This window comes from Camelus dromedarius, chromosome 5 (genome assembly GCF_036321535.1).
Source record: "Camelus dromedarius isolate mCamDro1 chromosome 5, mCamDro1.pat, whole genome shotgun sequence".
Classification (NCBI taxonomy): domain Eukaryota; kingdom Metazoa; phylum Chordata; class Mammalia; order Artiodactyla; family Camelidae; genus Camelus; species Camelus dromedarius.
This window is the reverse complement of record NC_087440.1, coordinates 16808753-16831143: the sequence shown is the minus strand read 5'-3', so window position 1 is coordinate 16831143 and position 22391 is coordinate 16808753. Positions and strand designations below refer to the sequence as shown.

The 22391-nt window shown below is 39.5% G+C and overlaps 1 protein-coding gene across 4 annotated transcripts in view; it reads left to right on the top strand.

The window, feature by feature from the left end:
- The window catches only part of SLC12A1 (solute carrier family 12 member 1), a 78391-nt gene extending 56409 nt beyond the window's left edge, over positions 1-21982 (top strand). For all 4 annotated transcript variants that reach the window (XM_031453100.2, XM_031453101.2, XM_010998638.3 and 1 more), the window contains 7 exons: positions 7181-7324; positions 10138-10269; positions 10525-10636; positions 12366-12452; positions 18024-18159; positions 19552-19619; positions 20661-21982. In XM_031453100.2, the coding sequence (XP_031308960.1) occupies positions 7181-7324; positions 10138-10269; positions 10525-10636; positions 12366-12452; positions 18024-18159; positions 19552-19619; positions 20661-20796 (815 nt within the window). In that variant the 3' untranslated portion in view covers positions 20797-21982. The remainder of the gene's footprint in view (positions 1-7180; positions 7325-10137; positions 10270-10524; positions 10637-12365; positions 12453-18023; positions 18160-19551; positions 19620-20660) is intronic.
- The last annotated feature ends 409 nt before the right edge of the window (positions 21983-22391 follow it).

Sequence of the window (22391 nt, the reverse complement as noted above, 5' to 3'; positions counted from 1 at the left end):
TTTAAGATGGGAGAAAGTCTTGTTTCCAGGCTGAAAAAAAAAAGTGGGCCCAAACAAGTGGGAGAGATTGAAGATGAGAGTAAAGAAAGAGATGACCCCTGGAATAAGATCATGGAAGAACAAGAAGAATCAGAGGAAAGGCATGGATTGAAGAGCTCGTCAGAAACAGAAGGAAAATGCTTCAGCTTCTAAAATCAGAGCAAAAGAAGTGAGGATTGGAGAAGAGGTATGTGGATTTGGAAGAGTGGAGTGGTAAATTGAGGAAGATCATGTATAATGGCTTCAATTCTCTCTGTGAAGTTGGAGAAATTTTGCCGCTTGTCCAGTTTTTCTCTAGTGACGGTGACGTTTGGTATCCAGGGTAGAGAGGATCAGGATTTTGCCAGGTAGGTTCACAGAAAGGAAAAGCCTGCAAGGGATTTGAGAGTGCAGGGACCTGATGGGTCCAGATTCTACATGGCCACTTCATGGTGGCCTCCATCATATTAGAAGAGAACATAAGTAGATTAGGTGAATTTTCTGATGCCACCATTCTGATGTGTTGCAAGAGAAGAAGAGGAAAAAGAAGAAGAAACTAGAAATTAAGCTTTTTCTTTAACATGGAGAACTGCTATCTGATATGTATACTCTATGTTTATGTATGAAGAGCTTTAAAAAATAAAACTGAGGGTCCATCCTATGCAAAAATACAGCATAAGGTTCTCTTTGGTGCCTTTAGCCTTCCTGTTTTTTATGCCCCTTTCCCTGTTATGGACCTTTTATATCTCTATGTCAGATACAGAAATTCCTACATGCTTAATTCACATTCCTCCCTAGTAGAACTTAATACATTAGCAGCAACAATAGCTAACATTTCTGAGCACTTATTATGTGCCATGTGTCTTGCTTCATGTTTGCATATAACATTTATCATCCCAACTATCCTATCAGGAAAATGCTATCATTGCCCCCATTTTATAGCTAATAAAATTGAGGCTTCCCTAGGATTCACAAGGATGGAATTGGTAGAGCTAAGAGTCAAACCCACATCTATTTGAAGTCACCATCTACCTTTTGAAAAGGAGAGCTAGAGAGGACAGTGACTTACATAATGAGAAGCAGTGGTGAAATCTGAGAGCTGGGAGTGGAACAAGGCGATTTCCACCTATTCTTTTAAAAACCCAACATAGGTTTTTGTCTGTGCTAAGACAGACATGCCGTTGAGGACAATTACAAGAACCTAATACTAAGAGACCTGTTCTGTTGTTAACATTCTACATTTTACTTTCATTTTTTCTGCCTTTTGTGCTGTACTGTTTTTCCATCTAAAAAAATGAGGATGCAAAACACAATTTGTATTAAATTACACATTTGCTTTGTCTGTTATGTTGATCTCTTCAAGCTGAAAGGTATGATGTAGCTCCCACCCCTCACGGCTCCATCTGCCAAAATACTCCATCAATTTAATTCTATAAAGCAGTACAGCAAGTGAATTCTGTATATTTCTGAAAGAATCCTGGCGGTGAACTGCATCCCCTTTTAATTTCCCAAGGGATGTATCTGCTTTATATCAACTTTGATGTTTGAAATATTTCTGCTTCTTAGTCAAGAAAGGGAAAATACAGTCAGATACTAATAAAATAATTATAAGTACCAATAACCTAGAGTAAACCAAAAAAAAGTATTACAAACACATGAACATGCAGAAAAACAACAGCATAATGACAGAAATTAACTTTACCCCATACTTCCATGCATTGTTTGGGAGTTTATGTAATTTATGACATAGTCCTCACATTAGATTTTGAATTGGAAGAAATAAGCTTTTGTTTCATTATATTATACTGTAATATAAGGCTTAATAAGAGCCTGATAAATCTTAAGGATTGCATTACACTATGTTAATGATTATCATCATAGCTTTTCCAACACAGACACCACAGTGTCATCACAGATTATAATTTAAAGGAAATATTAGCAATCAGAGTGCCCATATACTGTAGTTAATAAAGCAGTGAATAGGAATCAACTTTATAGGTAATTTACCGGCTAATGACAATTATTTCTATAGTGTGTCATGGTCTCATGTGAGGAGAATAACTTTTTATGTAAATAAGATTGATGCTCATAGCAGTATAGCTTGTCTACTGCAGCAACTCATCCAATACTAATGGCTGATAGTTTCTCTTAAGAAATTAAATTATTGCCTGACAACACAAAAAATGCAGTATTTCATAGTGTTCACTTCCCAGGAGGTATTTAGCAAGTTTCCCAACTACAGCATGGAGTCCAAATTGTACTGGTAGGAAACAACACGATGAAACGTGATTCGCAATGTACCCTGGTCAAGTGTTCCGTGTAAGTGCCACAGATTTATGGCCGTCTCAGAGCACGAGGATTCTGCTGTGTCTGATGGAGTGGCTTAGCAAAATAAAGACAGATGGCAGTGTAGTAAATAATTACTTGATTGGAAGGCGACCACTGCAGGATTGCTTCCTGCCTTCAATTCAACTAGACTTCACCTGGGATACAGCACATTGATTCATGTGAGCATTTACAGCTTTGAGTTGAGTGACCAAGAAAGAACCATAATTTAATAATTAATAAAGAAGAGGGATGCTGTGAAGTCGGAGGGGATGTGATTCCTCAGTGGGTTTCCTTGCTCTCCCTTCTGTTGTCAGGTAACTGACTACTCTCTATCTTTAAGATTCATACTGAATTATAATGTGTAGACTCCTGCCTATTTGTAAAGACGTTGTTTAAAAAAAGAAGAAGAAGAAAACAAAAAAAGACTGGGAATAGACCAGTTGAGGCAACCTTGACAACTAAATTGAATTTCAGAATACTTACTCCAGTTGGTTACCAGACAATCAATTTATAAAGCACTTGAAAATAAACTAACTACTGTTCAAGTGGTTTTGGCATCTGCTTGAAGATGCAGCTCAGGACTCACTCTTTGTTCTTCCCGCGAGAATTGTTTTGGGGTGTGTATGAAGACTTGGTTAGAAACCCACTCTCAACTGGTAGATCCTAAGTGTCTAAGCTTTCTCTTCCATCATTAGAACCTCAGGGATTCTCTTAATCTGGACTGAGAGAAGGGCCGGCTTTTACTCTCTCCCCCTTGAAGTGGGGCTTTGCAGATCATGACGTACAATGACATTATCTAACATGCAATATTCAGATCCCCACCAGATGCCCAGGTGGCGGCCCTTTCCAGGGAAAGGACCCCTGCCCTTGCCTCTCATTCTTTGGATTAATCTTGCCTATCCTACCTTCTGTCACATTCCAGCCTTATTTGTCCTATCAGCCACTATTAGCCCCCTTTTTTTGTAACTTTGTATACGACATTAACTCTACTTCGTACCAACACTTGTCTTTTGTCCCTACCTCCTCACATACTTACATGCTTTACACACCCCCGGCCCTGACCACAATTCACTTGTTTTTCTTCCTTTGTAGAGATAATACTTCCAGATGTATTGGACTGTATTGAACAGAATTGACCTGTTCTTTTATTTCAACAAACTATTCTTGAGTGATTACAGTGCTGTGCCCTAGCAGCGAGGCATGGGCACAACGGACAGTGGGAATGGGAGTGTGGGAAGGCTAAGCGTAGGCTTGGAACTCGGTTCAAATCCAGTTATTCAGATGGGACTCGTTACAGTACCTACCTGACAGATTTGTTGTTTTGGATTAAAGGATATGATGGCTGCAAAGACTTTGGCAATTGTACTTCACACAAAATAAACTCTCAGTAAGTGGTGGTGATGAAATACGATGTACGCTATCCTCCAGCAGTTGCAGGAGACAAACACAATACAAATAGGAGTTACAGTAGATATATGTCTTAAAGCTCTGCTCCATGTCACACAGAGTTACTGGAATAAAGGTTGAAAAAGAGTCTTATGGAAATGTGGAATGTCATGGAAATGTCTCTGAGAAATTTGGGGATGGTTTCTTCAAAAAAATGCAGACTGGGTATTTTCCCCACGGGCAGATACTGGCAGTCAGAGCACACCACTCATGAAGGATGGTAGAGGGACGGCACTAGAATTGAAAGCAGATGACTTGGGTCGCCCGCTGTGCAGCCTTGGACAGATCACTTGAACTGTCTGAACCCAAGTCTCCCCTCACAGTAAAATGGGGAGAACTGCACTAGCTCTGCCTGCATTCCAGCATTGGTGCTGGGATGAAGTAAGATACTGCTGGAAAGGGTTTGTGAATCCTGAACATCACAGTGTGGTTGGAGGTGATGGCGGAGGTGGTAGCAGTGACGGAATGAGTACTTTTTATTGTCAGCCTCGTGGGAATCAGTTTATATCTTTCCATTCCTACTCCCTGGTCTTATGTCCTTTGTGACTAATGGTACACTTTTGCAAGTCAGCTAGCCAGTACTCCTGTTGAAAGAAATGTTTCGACAAAGTCTGCCTGTGATTTTGCATGCAAACAGAGGCAAGCAGTACTCCAGATAGATAATTCAGAAGAACAGATAATCAGAACGTCACTTCTACTTAGCACTGAAAAGAGAAAAGGAGGGAGTGCATAGAAGGAGGCCTTAGATCTCCTACAAAGTGAATAATTAAGAATTAACTTTAATAAGGATTTGCAAAATCACTGTGAGTGATCCCACTACTGTGTGAATCTGAAAGTCCAAGATGGCCAAGCAAGCAGACTTCAGCTTTTAGAACTGACTCGCTTTGTCATCCTCTGTCTCTGTTGTCTGGGAGGGAACTGCTAAATTTGACTCATTCCAACAAAGTCTGGTTTTGTCCCTCAGGCCTGGGATTTTGCAGTTTACTCTGTCCAGGATGGGCTTTGTTCATACCTTCTAGCAAATTGTTGGAGTAGCTCCCAGTTCACTCAGCTAGCTGCCTCCTTACAAAAGAGGATTTATTTTTTTTCCTCCTTTGTCCAAACTAGAAGACAAAGAACATGGCAACTAGTGGCTAATCGCAGGGATGCTGGAGCCTGCCCTGAAAGAGAAAAGTGAAAGAACTCCCTCCCTCGTGCAACCTTTGCATTTGTCCCCAAAGCAGCTCACAAATCTGCCTGCAAAGAGCAGGGTACCCCACAGCTGACCCCCTGCTCAGGAGCATCGCCCAGGACAGTGGTGCTGCTGCTCTGGGGTCCTCTCTTTGAAATGACAATTTTGAGGGAGTCACAGTTTTGGGGAGTTATCTTGGCATTCCACCATGGGCCCGAGAGTGTTTAGGTTCATCTGAGGGGGAAGAGTTGGAGGTTAAGTCAAACAACTTAGAAAGAATAGTCATAAGCCAACAGCAGAAGATCTTCCTAGTGGGGAACATACAGGATTTGGAGTCAAGCAGACCTCTTTGCATTTGAACCCTTTTATTTGCTGGGTGACATCAGACAAATTACTTAATCTTTCTGAGCCTCAGTTTCTTCATCTACAAAATGAGGATAATAATAGTAACTTTCTCAGAGTTGTTTGGGAAGGAATACTGTGCAGCACAGCCCTTGGCACCCAAAGAGTGTGCAATAAATATTAACTACCAAAATAACTCCCAGGCTGCTCAAAATACTTGATTTGCTTTGCATGACTACGCCCATTTCCAGAAGCTGCATAAATACATTGCCTATAGAATGCACTCAGTGCTTTGTTCTCTAAGGAGCAACCAAGCACCATGTAGGAACAGTTGTTTATTCTTCTTGCAAAGCTAGGAGTGTGGGAAAGGCGAAAGGTTATGATTTTCCATTTAACAGATAAGAAACGAGAGGCATAGGAAAAGTAACTGACTCGCCTAGTGTCAAATAAAGCCAGCAGTGGAGCTGTAGTTGGTCATGACCCCCACTGCAATGCAGCTTGTGTTCACCTTTCGAAAGTCCAGGGTAAGCCACTCCTGTCGGAGCTTTAATACCATCCGTCTAATTTCTTAGATTTTCTATAGCTACTGGTCTTGAGAACCTTTGAAGCTTTGGGGAAATCACATGGGTGATTTGACCTTAAATCTCATGCCACTGGCAAAAGATTAATTGCTGGGACCTGGAAAGGGGCCAGACAATTCTGTGTAGCTGAATAACAGCACCATCTAGGGATGTGACTATCCTGACAGATTTAGTTAGTACAAAATTGATAAATCTAGAGTTTGTATAGCACCACTTCCCAGATAGATAAGGCAACAGCCTCCGAGGGTTGACATTTACAGAAGCCCTACCAGTGTTTTGCAACACTGAATCTAGGTTTCCTACTCTCTTCCTCGGAAAGTGGCTCATTTTTTCTAAGGCTGTTCTCAGCAGGCAAGGGGATGAGGGGTCTGACGAGAGCACCACCCTAGCACAGTAAGCAAGAATGCCCATCATTCTTTAGCACGGCCATACAATGGCGTTTAAAGTCTTATTTACCCTGATCCCTTGCAGGTTGAGGTCAGAGAGGGATGTAATGCATTACACAGCAGCTGGGAATTTTTCATCACAATCAGAATCCAAAAAAGATAAAAGGCAGCCAGACGTAACATCAAAGCTTGCGTAGTGGGGCTAAACCCTGGGCAGGACATCGTGCACAGCTTGACCCGTATTCCAGACTCCACTGTCGTGAGACACTTTTTAGCAGTGTGGACTCTGACAGGCACTTTTCTTTCTTTCACTTGGGCCACTCACTCTGGAAAGTATTTTGCTTATCTGAAAGAACTGTTGGTGGTGGATATTTTTCACTGTAATTTGTATTTGGAGCCCAGGGAGTTTATTATTGGATTTGGTTCTCTTCCCTTAATTCTTGCTCTTTAGTTTTATGTCTCAATTCAGGAGGCACTGATATACACCAAGTAGACTTCCGCAATTTTGTCCCTCCAGGTGTAAAATATCTGGCCCAGTAGCTTAGGTCAGTAAATCAGTGGCTGTTTGTGTACAAGATCTTATGTGCAGTGGATTTGGTTTTGAGGGGTTTTACCTGTAGTAAATAAAGATGGCATTAAGTGGTCTCCCTCACCCTCACAAAAAAAACCCAGTGTCTTCATGTATTGTAACTTAACACATAGAGCCATTTTTCTGAGTTAGTTGTTGCTTTCTGAATACAACTTACTGATATACGTTACTTTTTAATAATCATTTAGAAAAATCATATTATGTATAAATAATCATTCTATTGCATAGACACCATTTTTAATGTTAAAATTGTTCATAGATTGTTCCTGGAAACTTTGGCACTCTGAGTTAAGTAAGTGATTTTGTCTTCTTTCATCAGAAGAATTAGAGAAGTTAGAACAGGAGAGGCTGGCTTTGGAAGCCACTATCAAAGATAACGAATGTGAAGAAGGAAGTGGAGGCATCCGAGGCCTGTTTAAAAAGGCTAGCAAGCTGAACATTACCAAGCCAACTGCTAAGAAAGGTAAGTGCTTTTAAAATTCACAAGGAAGATGACAAGAGGAGCCATGACTTGAGTATCTGTAGGGGTCAGCAGTCAGCGTCTAAGATGCTGGGGGTATTGAGTGTAGGTAAGGACTGAAAGACACTTCCTTAGAGAAGGTAGGACAGCTGAAAGGTAGACACTATTGTCATTTACCTACAACATTCACCCCTTTGTACCATCTTACTGTAAAAACTATGTTTTAAAATAACAGTATTTGTTTTGGGAGTCATATAGTGCTTCAGCGGACTGAACACCATAAAACAGAAAGTTCTTTGTTAAGGTGGAAAGGAGATAGGAATTCAAGACCGAGTACCCAGACTGATTACCTACACACACACCCCACACACCCCGTGCAGACACTTCAGGAAATTGAACGTCAACTGGTGCAGGTAAATAAGGGATCCAGCCAGAATTCTAAATTCAAAAAAGCATCTTTATCACAAACCAGAATTCTGGACTTGGGAATTCATTGACACTAATTACCTACAGATTTTGGCTGAACGGTACACTAATCTCTGAATGTTCAGTATACATCCTGGGAATGGAAGGTCACAAAATGAGACCTTGTTAGAAGTTTTATAAACAGGTGATTCAAAGATCTGATTTTTTTTTTTTTTTTTTTTTTTTTTTGGAAAGTTGCATTCTTTCCAGAAACACTGCAGGCTTGAGTTAAATGAAGTACACAGCGACCTCTTCTGGTAGAAAATTAGAACATTAACATTCACTTCTTTCATGCACAAATAATCCTGAAGTTGCTGAAATCATTCACTGGTGTGAGGCTCAGGAAAGATCATTTCTCTGGCAGGGTCTCCAAGTCAAGCTGCAAGTTCCAAACTGAGACTTAGCAGGCTGCTGGTTTAGGTTGACAGGAGCCAACCTTTCAAAGAGGCCCTTCAAAGAGGCCATCTCCCACCCTGGGAAAAGTTTGACTCTGTTTGCTTGTTTTCCTACAATAAACTAAGGACTAAATTTCACCTGTCATGTGATTTTTATATATTTACATAGAAAAATGGGAAATACAAATATTTCCCCCCTTAAAATAATAGAGGTACCCTTGGGTGCCAGGAATATTCCTGGGCTAGGAGAGAATCTACTGTGTAGTACTCCCATTAAAATGACATTTTCTAGACAACTGATGCATTTGAATCTAAAGTTGGAGGTACATCAGGACTTTCAGGGTGCAAATATTAGAACAAGACCATCTGGACGCTAACTGTTATCTTCTTCCCTTTCCAATTATTTGGTGTACTTGTGAAAGGAATTAACTATCCATTGAATCTGCTCTATGCAGCGGTACAGTTTGAAAAGCAATGGAAAATTCAGAAGTCACAGCTCAATACCATTCTCTAGCTGATGGGGAGGAAAGAAGCATTAATGTCTTTATTAATGAAAGTGAGACTTCTTTATTCTGCAACTCTGTTTCTGCATCACAATACTTTTGGCAAAAATGTACACCTCTGAAAGTCAACATTGCTCAGAGAGGAAAATTATGTTATGTTTTGTTTCCAACACCTGAATTTTCAAACACAGCTCTAAAGTAGGCCTCTTTCCTGCTCTGAGCTTTCATTAGTTGACAAGTCTTTTGAGTTCTAGATCAGGACCGACTCTGCCTTCAGGCCCTTATACATGAATCCTTTGGATGCTTTGATTTGCATGTAAGGGGGGCAGAGTTTGGTTCGTTTTGTAAAGATATTTACTTTCTCCGTCAGTGGTCCTAGGGAGATAGAAACAATATGAGATAATTGCTTCAGAACTGACAGGCCCAAACATGGAAGCAGCAAAAGACAGAACAAAGCATCCTCAGAACCTCTTAGATCAGACAGGAAGCTCTGAAGAGGCTGTCAGCTCTACTCTAAGCACTATGCTGACACCATTTCTTTGAAATAGAGCGATGAAGTCACAACTTTCAAAGATGTGGGAATGAGAAATAACATATATGGTGTAGCAAAGAAATCCTACTGACAAATAGGAGCTAGGATCCTGCTCAAACAGTGCCCTAGTTCACTGGTGCACTTTCATCGTGTCCATATTAGGGTGGAAATTGCATTTAAAAATGTGTTAAGTGCTTTGTGTGCACCTTTAACTATAACTCAAGAGAAGGTATGTGTTTCCATATTTCCTAGTTTCTTCATCTCATTCATGGGGAGTCAAATAGTTTGAATGGCTTTCCCTTAGATTCACAGGTTCCTTGAAAACAGAGGAGTAAGCCAGGCCAACGTTAGGACCAAAGGGTCACAGAGAGTCAAGATGGTCATGGTCCCTGGCAGCATTTATAATCCAGACATTTATGGAATTTACACCAAAATTGCGCTCAAATGAACAAATTGTCTAATGAAGGAATATTTCTGATTCTTTTTCTTATCTCTAGAAAACCAGTAACCATGTATTCTACCTTTAAGTAAATCTGGAAGTATGATTAAGTTGACTTATATCTGAAATTTGGAAAAATCGGGATATTTTGGTCTTTGCATCAGACAAGTTAGCATTACATGTCTAAATAATTCCACTCTGAGACAGATTACTAAGGACCTGAAAATAATCCACTGCTTTATAATGAAAACTGTAATCATGAAATCAATATCAAATTTGTCTGAACTGTTGGAGGTAATCCAAATTATCGTGGGATTCGACCTTTATCACTCCTTTATGAAGAACAGAGCTCACTCTACCCATAAGTATAATGACATAAATTCATGCCCCTTCCTCTATGTTCCTGAATAGACTTATTGGAAAGTTATTTTGTTTCTTTCCTCAAAAGACAAATGGATGTACCTCTTTCTTTTTCATTACAGACAACAGCATCAACACAATCCAGTCCATGCACGTCGGGGAGTTCAACCAGAAACTGGTGGAAGCCAGCACCCAATTTAAAAAGAAGCAAGGAAAAGGCACAATTGATGTTTGGTGGTTGTTTGATGATGGAGGTAAAAAAAAAAAAAAAAATCCCAGAATATACACTAGGGAGCAGAATTTCTATGTTGATAAATTTAACAAACTGCTTGAGAAGGTATATGAAAACGGTATCAGTTAAAGCATAACATTTCTGTGTTCTCCAAAGATTTAAATTATTGAGGAGCTATGAATGTGGGAATGAATAAAGATGTAAAGCCATTCATTTCCTCTCCGTTAGATAGGCTCATCCTTTCTGTCATAATTTACTCTTTTTTTTTTTTTTTCAGGGTTAACACTCCTTATCCCCTATATCTTGACTCTCAGGAAAAAGTGGAAAGACTGTAAATTAAGAATCTACGTCGGAGGGAAGATCAATCGCATTGAAGAAGAAAAGATTGCGTAAGTAATTTATCACTCACTCAAGTGTTAAAACATTTTGGATGTTTGTTGTTTTAATGCCTTAATTTTAAGCACTTTAAACATCTTTGAGGCACAATAAATTTAAAAGACAAAGCCACTGTGATAGACTTCATGTTTACTTGATTTCTGGTCGATAAATTATCTGCACAATTTTTCTAATCATTGTTTTCAAGTCCTTTTATCCCTGTCCACGAATGCTTTCAACAAGCACTTGGCACAGAAGCCTCATCTCAAGTCCTGAATGAGAGTATCATTATCTTGTATAATGTTTATTTTATTCTGCCTAGTAAATGCATCTGAGAAAGGAAGAGCCTGAAGGAATTTGTGTCCAATATTTTCTTCTTGGAGGTTCAAACCTATTAACTCACAGCAGTCCCTCCAACACAGCACAATTAGAAGGGAACCGAGAGACTGCACCCGGTCTGAGTCTCAGCTCTGCCACCGATGAGCTGCAGGGTTTTGCAACAGTCACCGCACATATCTGGGTCCCCAGTTTCTCACTTGCAGTTTGAAAGAGTTTAAATGGATGACTGTTGATATCTCTTCTAGTTAAAAGAAATAAATAAGTCTTACAGTGTACGTCTGTATCTTTCTTGTTAATTTAGTCATAGAATGTTGCTCTGTAGTTGTGAGAGCAACAAGCATGCTAAGAGTCTGGTGCATCCAAAGGTCTCTGGTGCAAACCTGAGAACCATCTCTGGCAGCTCTTGGTCCCTTATGGCATGCCTAAATCCGAGCCCTTCCTGGAACTGCTACTTCCAGAAATCACAAAATAATTACAGGCTTTTATTCAGGAATTTTTCATATTTTCTCCCCTCTCTTAGAAGGATATCATATATATTTAATCCCTCATAGAGTCATACTAAAATGGAAACTAACATGATGTCTACAATAATTTTTATTCTCTTAAACCCTCCAGTACCTTAGTGGGACAATTGATAAAATTTGACAATAGCTGGTAGACAAAATTGTGGTAGTAGGGCATTAGTGTTAAATTTCCTGCTTACAACAGTTGTACTCTGTTTATGAAACAGAACGTCCTTGGTCTTCCCACTGAAGTATCTAGAGGTAAAGGGGCCTGATATCAGCAACTCTTACTTTAAGATGGAAAACGGGTAGGTAGATAGAAAGCCAGCAAGCAAGAAAGATACAGCTAGACAGATGTAGATAGAGAAAAAGAGAGCGGCAAATCAAATGCGGCAAAATATGAACAACTGGAGGATCTGAGCTTTCTTTGCTCTATACTTGTAACATTTTTGTAAATTTGAAATTATATCAAAATTTTCAGTTGCTGGGTGAAACAAAACCTCCAATATATAATGATATATAATAATTATTAGTTTTTCAGTAGCTTGTCACTAACTCTATAAAAATTATCAGCAACGTTGAAACTTGTTCTTTTTTCCAAATGGTATGGGAGAGTGGACAGCTCTCCATTACCTTCCCTGAAACATGAACGCAGAGCTGGGTTTGCTGTTTCTAGTGACTACACTTACAGAAATTTCTCTTTGCCTTCAGTGGGATAACTCGGTCCACACTTAGCTGTATTCATCAAGTACTATAATGAAAATCAAACACTAACCAAAGCCTTTGTCTGAAAGCGCAGCTGAAATAAGACATGATTGCTTTTGATGTCATAAATACAAAACTCTTTGATTGAAAAGAGTTAAATATGCAATGACAAAGTGTTTCTGTCTTGTATTTTCAGAATGGCTTCCCTTCTGAGCAAATTTAGGATAAAATTTGCAGACATCCATATCATCGGTGACATCAACGTGAAGCCAAACAAGGAAAGGTATGAAACATTTAACAAGCTCCGTTGTTTATCTGTGGTACTTTCTCCTTCTCTTCTGCGTTGACTACTATAGGGTAAAAATGTTATGGATTTACCACAGTGACTTCTTGATAGGATATAATAAAAAGGCATTTCAAATAATCATGATGCAGAACTATCAGGTTTTAATGGAAGGGAAAGGTTTTAAGGTAAAGATGAGACTGAGAGGAGGAATTGTTGGAACACAGTTTAGTTACCAGTTTAGAACTGTCCTTCATGCTACTGGTTTCTGTGGTGGCAAGAGTAGTAGGAAGCTCACGCTCAGATGACTGACCTGAGCAGCCAGGGCAAGTTTTCATTATATAAAATTACTGGTGGTGCATCCTGGATGGGGCACCTATGTGGACCCCCAAAGGGGGCCTCTAAAACTATCTGAAGCCTGGCAAGGAAATGTATTGGTTCCAAAATTTAAAAATAAAAAATTGAAATAATTGTTCAAATGTTCTAAACACAACATCATTCTCACCTCATTAATTGTTAAATTGGTCAAGTCCATGATATTTGAAAAACAACTTATAGGTTACATCTTCACAGGAGTTCCCAGAGGTGCAAGAAATTATAGCCGATTGTAAATTAAATAAACTACTTAGAGCAATAACTTAGCAATAATAAAATGTTTTCAGTTGTTTACCTGGATGCAGTTTAATACATTTTATCTGGGTGGAATGGGGCCTCTAAGGGTTAGAGTAGTGGGAGACACGAAGGTCTCAGTATGGCTTAAGCCCTCTCTGGCCTCTTGGACCTCTTCTCATTTCTGTTGACCATCACTTCTCCTTCCTCCTTGCAGTTCTTGATGGGTTGCAATTCCACATTCCTCAAGCCTTCTTGCTCTTCCCTTCTTGTGATTCCTTGTTATCCCATATGAGCTTAATAACTAACTGAAAGTCATCCAGAATTGATTCATTCTTACTGACCAGACAGCAACCTCGAACTTCATGTCGTTGGAGGGTACTCAAGATTCCTCCAAGGCTATGGGTCACTTAAGAGAGCTTTACAAAACTCCTTCAGGGTGATGAGAAAGCTATAATCGACAGGGCTGGCCTGGATTACTGCTATGTAGTATTTCCTTGCATCATACAGACCACTAATGCCTTTCATTTCTTGATTTCTATAGTTACAAATGCTTGAGAAAAATTAAGAACAGATTTATCATTCTCCTTGGTAAATGGAATTAACATTCTGATGTGAACTGAGATGTCATGCTGTAAACTCTGGTAGCCTTCCACATTTCATTTGAAGAATTTTAATTCCTAAATCGTTGCCTTTTGGCATTTGTAGTGATGTGATCGAAAGGGCTCATCTTAGGGCTCTAACTGGTGGAAGTGCATTCTCTTTCATACACAGCGGGTCCAATGATTCCCTGGTATATGCCACTCAACAACAGGTCAGAGCCTTCCAGGGCTCTGGAAGCACAGGACCATTTACTGTTTTCTAGCGCACAGTCACAATGTCCCCTATGACTTTAAATTTTTCTATAAGCTCTGGCTCAGTGCTTGGCACAGATTAGTCACTTGCCAGAGCTGAATTCTTCTTGCTGTTGTTTGTCTTATCAGCAGCTAAGGACTGTCTGTGCTTGCTGATTAATTTGTTTCTATATCCTTTGCCTCTTTATCCATCAATTCCGTATTTCCTTCCTTTCCTCTTTTTTTTTTCTCTTTTCATGCTGGTCTCTGCCCAGCCGCCGCGGTCACCCCCTGCATACCCATCCCTTCTGTCCTATAACTGAGGATGCCAGTGCACCTCTTCCACTAGCCGTGCCTCTTCCTTCTCTAAGCGCCCATCACAGCCTAGACACTCTTCATCTTACCACCCCTGACCTTTGTTCCATGGTTTCCTCTTCTTAAGGAGCAAACTCTATGCTCAATTGTACGAAACAAAGGACCCAGGCATTTGGGCTTCTGTCCTGATTTTAAAATTTGATTTTAGACACCATTTTGATTTGGTGTTTCTTACATATCCTCAGCATTCTGCAATGAAGAGATCTATTTCCCTTTCTCAGGAAAAAATGAATTAGTTTTCACAATTGTGGAGATTTTCTCTGTGATATTTCAAGGTCTTGAGGAAGATGCAGGGAAAAAAAAATCCAACTCATTCTTACTGGAATGATGGCAGTTAATGTACCCTGGTGTGAAGACAAAAGGCCACAAGGAAGAGGTGTGCTGGAAGTGCCACCCTCCTGTCTTCAGTCTTCTGCTACAAGTGATGCCATGTTACTTTACAGGACAGTCAGATACCTGATACTGGCAATAGCTTTTCCAATATTTGAAGGTAAATTTTAGAATAAATAATGGTCGTTCAGTAAATCTCACAAATGGCCACTGGTAGCACATCTAGCACCTATGTGATAATTTTTGAAAGGCAGCTCCTCTGGTTTAACTAGAGAAAGAGGGAGAACTCTTGCTCTGGGCTGACGCAGCCCCAGGCCCAGGGCCCAAAGCTTACAGCACGGCCCCAGTTTCAGCTCTTCCACGGGCCTTCTTGGCCAGGCAGCCCTCATCCACCACTGACAACTATCTCCTGATCGCTGCTCTTTCTTGGTCACTAGGGGACACACAATGTCAAAAATAGTTTGTCAGTGACTTCCATGTTGGAGGGTAATGTTAAATGCCCTTCAATTGCCTTTAATAGATCTTTTAACTACCCATAAAACATGAGTAGGTCCTGATGGAGACATCCTATCATAGAAACATTATCTATAAATACAGTGGAGCAAGGGTGAAAGGGAGTACAAAAGCAAAGTTAATGAGAAAATAATTGAGTCAGGGGAAACTGAAAAGCTCATGTGGTTACATTTCGTTTTGTATTGTGTAGACTGAATTAAAAGTCATAGGCCAAAACGGCAGCAATCTTTGTACAGAAATCAAAGAGAAACTAGAAGCAATTAACTAGATAACTTCGTTTAAAGATGCTAGCATGATCACAAAAACAACAAGTACAATAACTGAGAGAAAGACTCTTAACATGAAGTTAGGGGGAAATTTTTATGCAGTTAAAATTGTTTTAAACTTTGTTATTATGAGGAACAAGGATGGGGAAGGCAGGGCAGATATAAGTTAATTTTTTTAATTGAATTAATTCTCATTTATATTTAATGGCATTTAATACTTGGACTATTCTATAGTCAGTTAAAGAACATTTGTACGAAAAATCAGATTTAATGGGAATCAAAATAGAAATCTTGAGCTACCTTTGGAATACCTAGCTAGGAGAAGGGAGAATGGCCATTTCAGGGGTGAGCCTTAGGATGAAGAAGTTGAAGACAAACATAGATGATGAGCAGTAAGAGTTTAGAGAAAATAGATGGACAAATATAGCCCAATTATAACCTACTGTGTCACTTAGCATGTTTCAGTTACAAGTAAAAGAAAACTTCACTCACGGTAACTTAAATAATGGAAATTATTATCAAACTTAACTGAAAAATCTGAATGTATTTTGGCTTTCAGGCAAAGCTTGGTCTAGAAGGTTAATTTTGCAATTAAGGGCTAAATTTCTTTCATTTTCTCTGTTCTGCCTTACATTATGAAATTATCAATCAAAGTTGATTTAGCTTATAAAAACACGATGACTGCCCATAGCAATAAGGACTACATATTTGCTCATTTATGTTCAGTGGGAGAGGAAGTTTGTCTCTTCCCAGACATTGAACTCAGGCTGTGGACTCCATTCAGGTCACGCCAACCTAAGCCTCTGAGCCACTCACTGTGGTTGGTGGAATGCTGAGTGCCTATTGGTCAAGCTTGCCGGGGTCATGTGCCCTTGCTGGCCAATCACTCTGGCAGAAGGAATAGAATGGTGCTGACTGGCCTAAGCTGGGGATGGAGTCATTCCCACCCAAACTACGATGGAGAAGCATAGTATAGATGCTGGGGAAATAACCAGCAATCTCCACTCCACTTTCCATTTCTTGGGAAACTTTTTGAACTGGTCTTTCTAATAAGTACCTGGGCTGAGATGCAAAGAAAACTCTTATCCTGAACAAAATAAGTGTATGCAGTGCTTAAACAGAGAAACTGACAATTGCTAACCTCTCAGCCCTATGGCTGTTGAGTAAAAACTTGCTTTTACAGGGCACTGCATACTTTTCAGAGCTGTCACCCAAATCATCATATCGATGCTCACACCAATAATCTCTTGCCAGCTCTGAGCAGCCATCATCACCCCCTTTTATAGGCAAGGTTACCCAGGTCAAGGACAATGGAGGAGCTGGACCAAGAGCCCGGGCTCTTCTTTCCTAGGCCAGCACCTTTGCACTAATTACTACCAGCGTCTCTGAAAGCATAGCACTGCTGCGAGGAATAGCAAATAAAAGCATTGTGTGGTTGAAAGAGTAATAGGGCAGATCAGTCTTACTCCTCCCCTGTCATTGTCTACCTCTCCAAATAAGTCAAAGCATCAGAAATCTACTGCATTAAGTACCTCTTCAATCCCTTAACAAAAGGACACTGCTAGGGACATCCTACTCCTTTGTAATCTCCGTAATTTGATCTGCAAATCCTAAATCAGGCCAACTGATGAGATCATTGAACTCATCGTTTCATATTTTAATTTCTTAACCTAATGGCACTTTGATTCTAATTATGGTTCATCCCAAAGCTACTAAGTTATCAGTAAGCTACATTATGTAAAACCAAAGAAAATTATTTATATTTGAGGTCATCTTATAGTAACATAGTGAAGACAATAACTCCCATAAATTATAAGCTTTGTTTTGTGCTATCATTTAAAAAATAAATCTTGGGAGAGTCTTATGAAAGACATGAGTGAGGTTTTTCAGCAATTTTTTAAATGTTCTGCAGTATTTTAAAAAATAGTGCTCCTACTTTTCTATTCAATGATTTCTTCTTAATTGCTCTAAAATGGCCTCAGATTTTAAAATACCATTGATTTTTTGTTCTTTCCTCTAACATGCACCTGAACAATAGCCGTTTAAAAATCTCAGGCAGCAACATCAGACTCCAGAAGGACAAAGGCCGCAGTATTTGCAGCAAACATTCAAACTGTTCTGTAATGATTAAACTTGCAGGATCCCTTCCTGTCCTCCGACCTGCCCACAGCTCCTGCCACGAGTGGGAGTTGCCATGTGGACTAAAGATGAGGAGGGCAATCCTATCTGACTCTCAAGGATGCTAGTTCATCTCCTGCATTAATTCATGAATGTCTCCCATAGAATCTGTAAAGTAAGCAGATGGAAACTCATTTATGGACTGAAGTGTCTACATTACAACTGTGTCTTTGACTACACTGTGTAGAAAATGTATTTGTAGAATAATTACTACCTATGTGTCTGTGTGTTTATCTACTAGTAGGCTAACAGGACCGCACATACGTTAAGGCCTTTCCTTGGGTAGGGAGGCACTACTGTAGCCCTGGTATTACTCACAGAAAATCCCCTGCAAAGATAATTCTTAAAAGATTTGCATGACATTCAGCTCTGATTCTGCAGCCAGCAGAGCTAGTCATACCTGGAGTATCTGTGAAATAATGAGTTAGTTTCCCACTGTGAGGCCTCTTTTATAATTCCAATTTCAGTTGGAAAGTCTTTGAAGAGATGATTGAACCATATCGTCTCCATGAAAGCTGCAAAGATTTAACAACTGCTGAGAAACTAAAGAGAGAAACTCCGTGGAAAATTACAGATGCAGAGCTGGAAGCAGTCAAGGAAAAGGTAGGGACTTGTCTTCCTTAATTTTTACTTTGCTATCTAACTGGCTGAAAAAGAAAACAGTGGTTGATTTAAAGATCAAGAAGTAATGTATCACACAGAATTTCATTATTCAAGAGCCAGGGTTTCTGCATATTTCAAGTACTTTTCTAATCATATTATTGAATATGAGAATTTAGAAAACTGTTTTCATTTTTTAATATAAAATCAATTTTTTAAGTTAAAAAAGCAGGCTATTGATACATATTATGGAGTCTTCTTTCCAATTTAATTTTATAGAACAGGAAACAGACCCATCCATCTAAAATAATTTAAGTCAATACGTATGCAAAGTAGATATAGATTGGCTCACAATTTGACACAGTCACAAAGAATTTTAACCTGATAAAGATAGCTATAAAAACTAATGTAGGGATCTGAGAAAATATGTAATTGGAACAATGAACAGGAAAGTTGGATATTGCACATCTTGTAGGATGGAAGTAAAATGGTGAGCTTTTCTAGGAGAATCCAATGAAATGGCAGTTAACCTGCATCCGGCCTGAGCTGAATGAAGTTGTAATAGTGAGGAGGGTGGACAGGGCAGGGACATAAGAAAAAGCAGAATAATTAACAACTGAATTGGATTGGACATTCAGGGAAAAGCACCACAAAAGAACCTCTAAACTACAAAATTTAAATAAACTAAATTAGAAGCTGAAGTTGGAACAAATTAGAGCAAAAGATACTAAAAGCCTCTCAAACTTAGTGGAAAAAATACTGAGCTAAGAATCATAAACTCTGTGTGTGATAAACTGCCCAGTTCTAACAAAAACTTTTCATATAATTGAGCAAATCACATGTCTAACCCTTGGTTTCTGAACTAGTGAAAGGTAGTAAGTATTACTCTCATCACTGCAAAATAGTTCGTGTAGTTATTTTTCCAAGTGAGTCTTTTGGTGACTTTTTCATTGAAACCAGTCCCCTGGGCGGGAAAATACTCAAAGAGCTTAAAGAAAGGTAGACCAGGATATAATCTATGTTCTCAGGTTATCAAATTAGTATCAAGATTAGATTAGTTTTCTTTAACTGCAAATCTGTTCCTTAGCACCAGCCATTCTCATCTTCTTTTTACTGTTATCCATGTTGTTTGCAGGCTTTTTCTTTTTTGTTTGTTTGTTTTTCTTCTAGAATTTAATTTGCCACTATAGCACAATGACAGTCTGGTCTTATTCTTTCCATTTCTAAAATTTCCCTTGAATTCTTAAAACACTGTGTTTCCAAATCTGAATGAAATAATAATTGTTTTTGAAAGGTGAGGTTTTTCTACTTGTCCATAATTTGAGGTAAGAAGATAAATTCTCATTCAGAATTCTGAGAGAACTGCCCTCAACAAAATCTGAATGTTGTCCACAGAGTTACCGCCAAGTTCGACTGAACGAACTTCTACAGGAGCACTCGAGAGCTGCGAATCTCATAGTCCTGTAAGTGTCATGGCAGACATTTAAGACTGCCACAGAGAAATGTTACGCACATGGGTTAATCAGTTTAAGGACTCACAACTGTTGAGGTGGAAAGTTAAATTTGGAACACGTGAGATTTTAGACTGCAAGGGAAAATAAATCCCACACTGAAGCCCTGACACCTGGGGCCCACAGGCTTTCGAGGGCTCCTTTTGGATTTTCTGCCAGGTGTGCCCCACCCACAGGGCCAGGGGCAAGCACGTGCGCCTCCAGAACCCTGGTTCCCCCTCTAGAGCACACTCCTGGAAACTGACCCTGGAATTCCCTGCCAAATGAGCCCTAAGTCTGCCACCAGGGTTCACAGGCACCTTCCTGGATAGCTGCTCCTGAGGCGTGGAGTCCGCAGCATGTCCACAAGACTCCGTGCCATGTGGGGGGAGGCCAGGGTGCCAGAAAAAGGACAGGACACTGAGGGCTATTTTCCATTTCCACTCTTTGCCCTCCACCCTACAAATGTTAGGGGAATACCTGCTGAAAATATGTTTACCTAAAGATTGATTGCTAAACATGAAAGCCAGCAATTTCACATTTGTATCTCATGAACGGACTCCTACGTGCAGAGGCAAGTACGTCTTCAGGCAAGATCTACACTAGAGGACTCTTCATCTAAGACATAGGCCTGTCTCCTGAGTGGGGTGGTAGGATTCAAATAGCTCTCCCAAACAGAAGAGATTTAAACTATTAGGAAAACTCATTTTTCCCAAAAGGGGAAAGGTATTGGTTGATCAAATTTTCTATTTTAAGAGGAGTGAAAATTTATATTTATGCTTTGTCTCCAGCCTACAATGCCGTGGCCTATTTTTCTGGTTTATAGACAGTGTATTATCTGAGAAACAATCAGTTTAATACCAATACTTAAAATAATTTCCATGCTTTCATTTTGTGGGGGAGGGGTAAAAGGGTCAGGCCACTCACTGGTTATTACACAGCTCGGATAACGAGCGATGTTACTGCTGGCAATAATTGTCACTTTTGTTCTTTATTTTTCCTCCATGCTGTCAGGAGCCTTCCAGTGGCAAGAAAAGGATCTATATCAGATTGGCTGTACATGGCTTGGCTGGAAATCCTCACGAAGAACCTCCCTCCCGTCTTACTAGTTAGAGGAAATCACAAAAATGTCCTGACATTTTACTCTTAAAAGACAAAGGATTGGCACACATTTTAATGCAATGTATGAATAATTAGAAACATGTTTCAGTACTTTATGTTATAAATCTGATCTGTGGATATGCAAGAGTCTCTCTAGAGACTATCCTGCAGGATTCCCAGTAAACTTGGTCATTTTCTTTTTATTGTTAGTTAGTGGGAGCTTTTTTTTTCTTCCCTATCAGCTTAAGGGGGTGTCAAAGCCAATGCTATCCCTGGAAAAACATCTTTGTTATTGCTGTTGGTAAATAAGAAAATTAAGCAAACCCATGGTGGCTTATGCTGGTGAAAACCACCAACCTATTGTAAGCTTTCCCAGGCACATCTAATCTTTTGTTTGCTTCTAGGCCCTGGGAGAGGCCTCAGCCCCACAGCAGTTTCTCATTAAATGCTTACTGACAGTCTGGTATAGTAACTGTGGGTGGTTATCAAAGGAAAAAACCAACTGGGCAGGAAACGTGATTATGCGTGGCCTCCTGAGAAGCTTACACCTACAAAGAAGATTTGAAAATCAGTAACTGAAAACTTTAAGAAGTACTTGATTCTACACCATGTTTAAAGCGGTTACCTAAATAGGGTTATTTAATGTAACACAGATTATACACTTAGAGCGATCTGAGCGATCATTGATAACATACAGCTTCAACCTGGATCTGACTGCAAAATGCATTAGCTGGATTAGGAGGCAACATATATTCCAATTAGATGCAATATATCCCATTCTTAATACATAAATTTTAATTGCTTTCCTTGCTAAATATTTGGAAATTTCCAGCATGGTATTACTTTGCATTATTTTTTTCTAAGTAAGTGGTTAGCACAGATGAAATCTTCATAGATGTTTAATTGAAAGCCAAGTACCACACATTTTCAAAATGTTATAAAGAAATATATCCAGAATCATATTCTTAGTTACTTTATATAGTGATTGTTTAGGTTTAAAAGAATAATTAAAGTATGAAGTGGAGATGCTTGCAAATTTGGGATATATATACAAGTATTGATTTTTTTAAATTTGTTAGTATTCCTATAATACTTAATCACATTAAAAAAAAAAACTCAAATTTTTTTCTGATGAATGGCTTGATTATTTTTTCCTGACATAATATGACTGTTTATTCTAACTGATAAAATATAAGGGGGAAAAAATCAACCTGAAATAAAGGCACTCAAATTCGTTTGCTCTGGCCTAGGTCATGTTTTTACCTTTCAGTCGCTAAAATCACAGCGCAATGTTGTATCAGATGTGAGCTGAAAACCTCAATCAGTTGCCTCATCTGCTGGTTGTTTAAAGCTGGGATTCAAGATTAGGACTTTCGAGCCAGACTTTGGCCTCAGAAGAACAACTAGGGAGGGAAAAGGGAAGCATCAAAGTTTAAGCAGCAGGATATCCCTATCCCAAATCCAACACCGCTGGACTTAACTCAGGCCGCATCTAACCCTCTCTCTTGAGCCCTATGCACCTGAAATCCAAATGGCTAGGTGCCATCCTGGTGACCAGGGCCAGGAGCACCCAGCCTCATCTGCGCCAGACACTTCTCTGAAACACTTGAGTGGGCCCCTGGAAAAGGTGAACGGTAACATAAC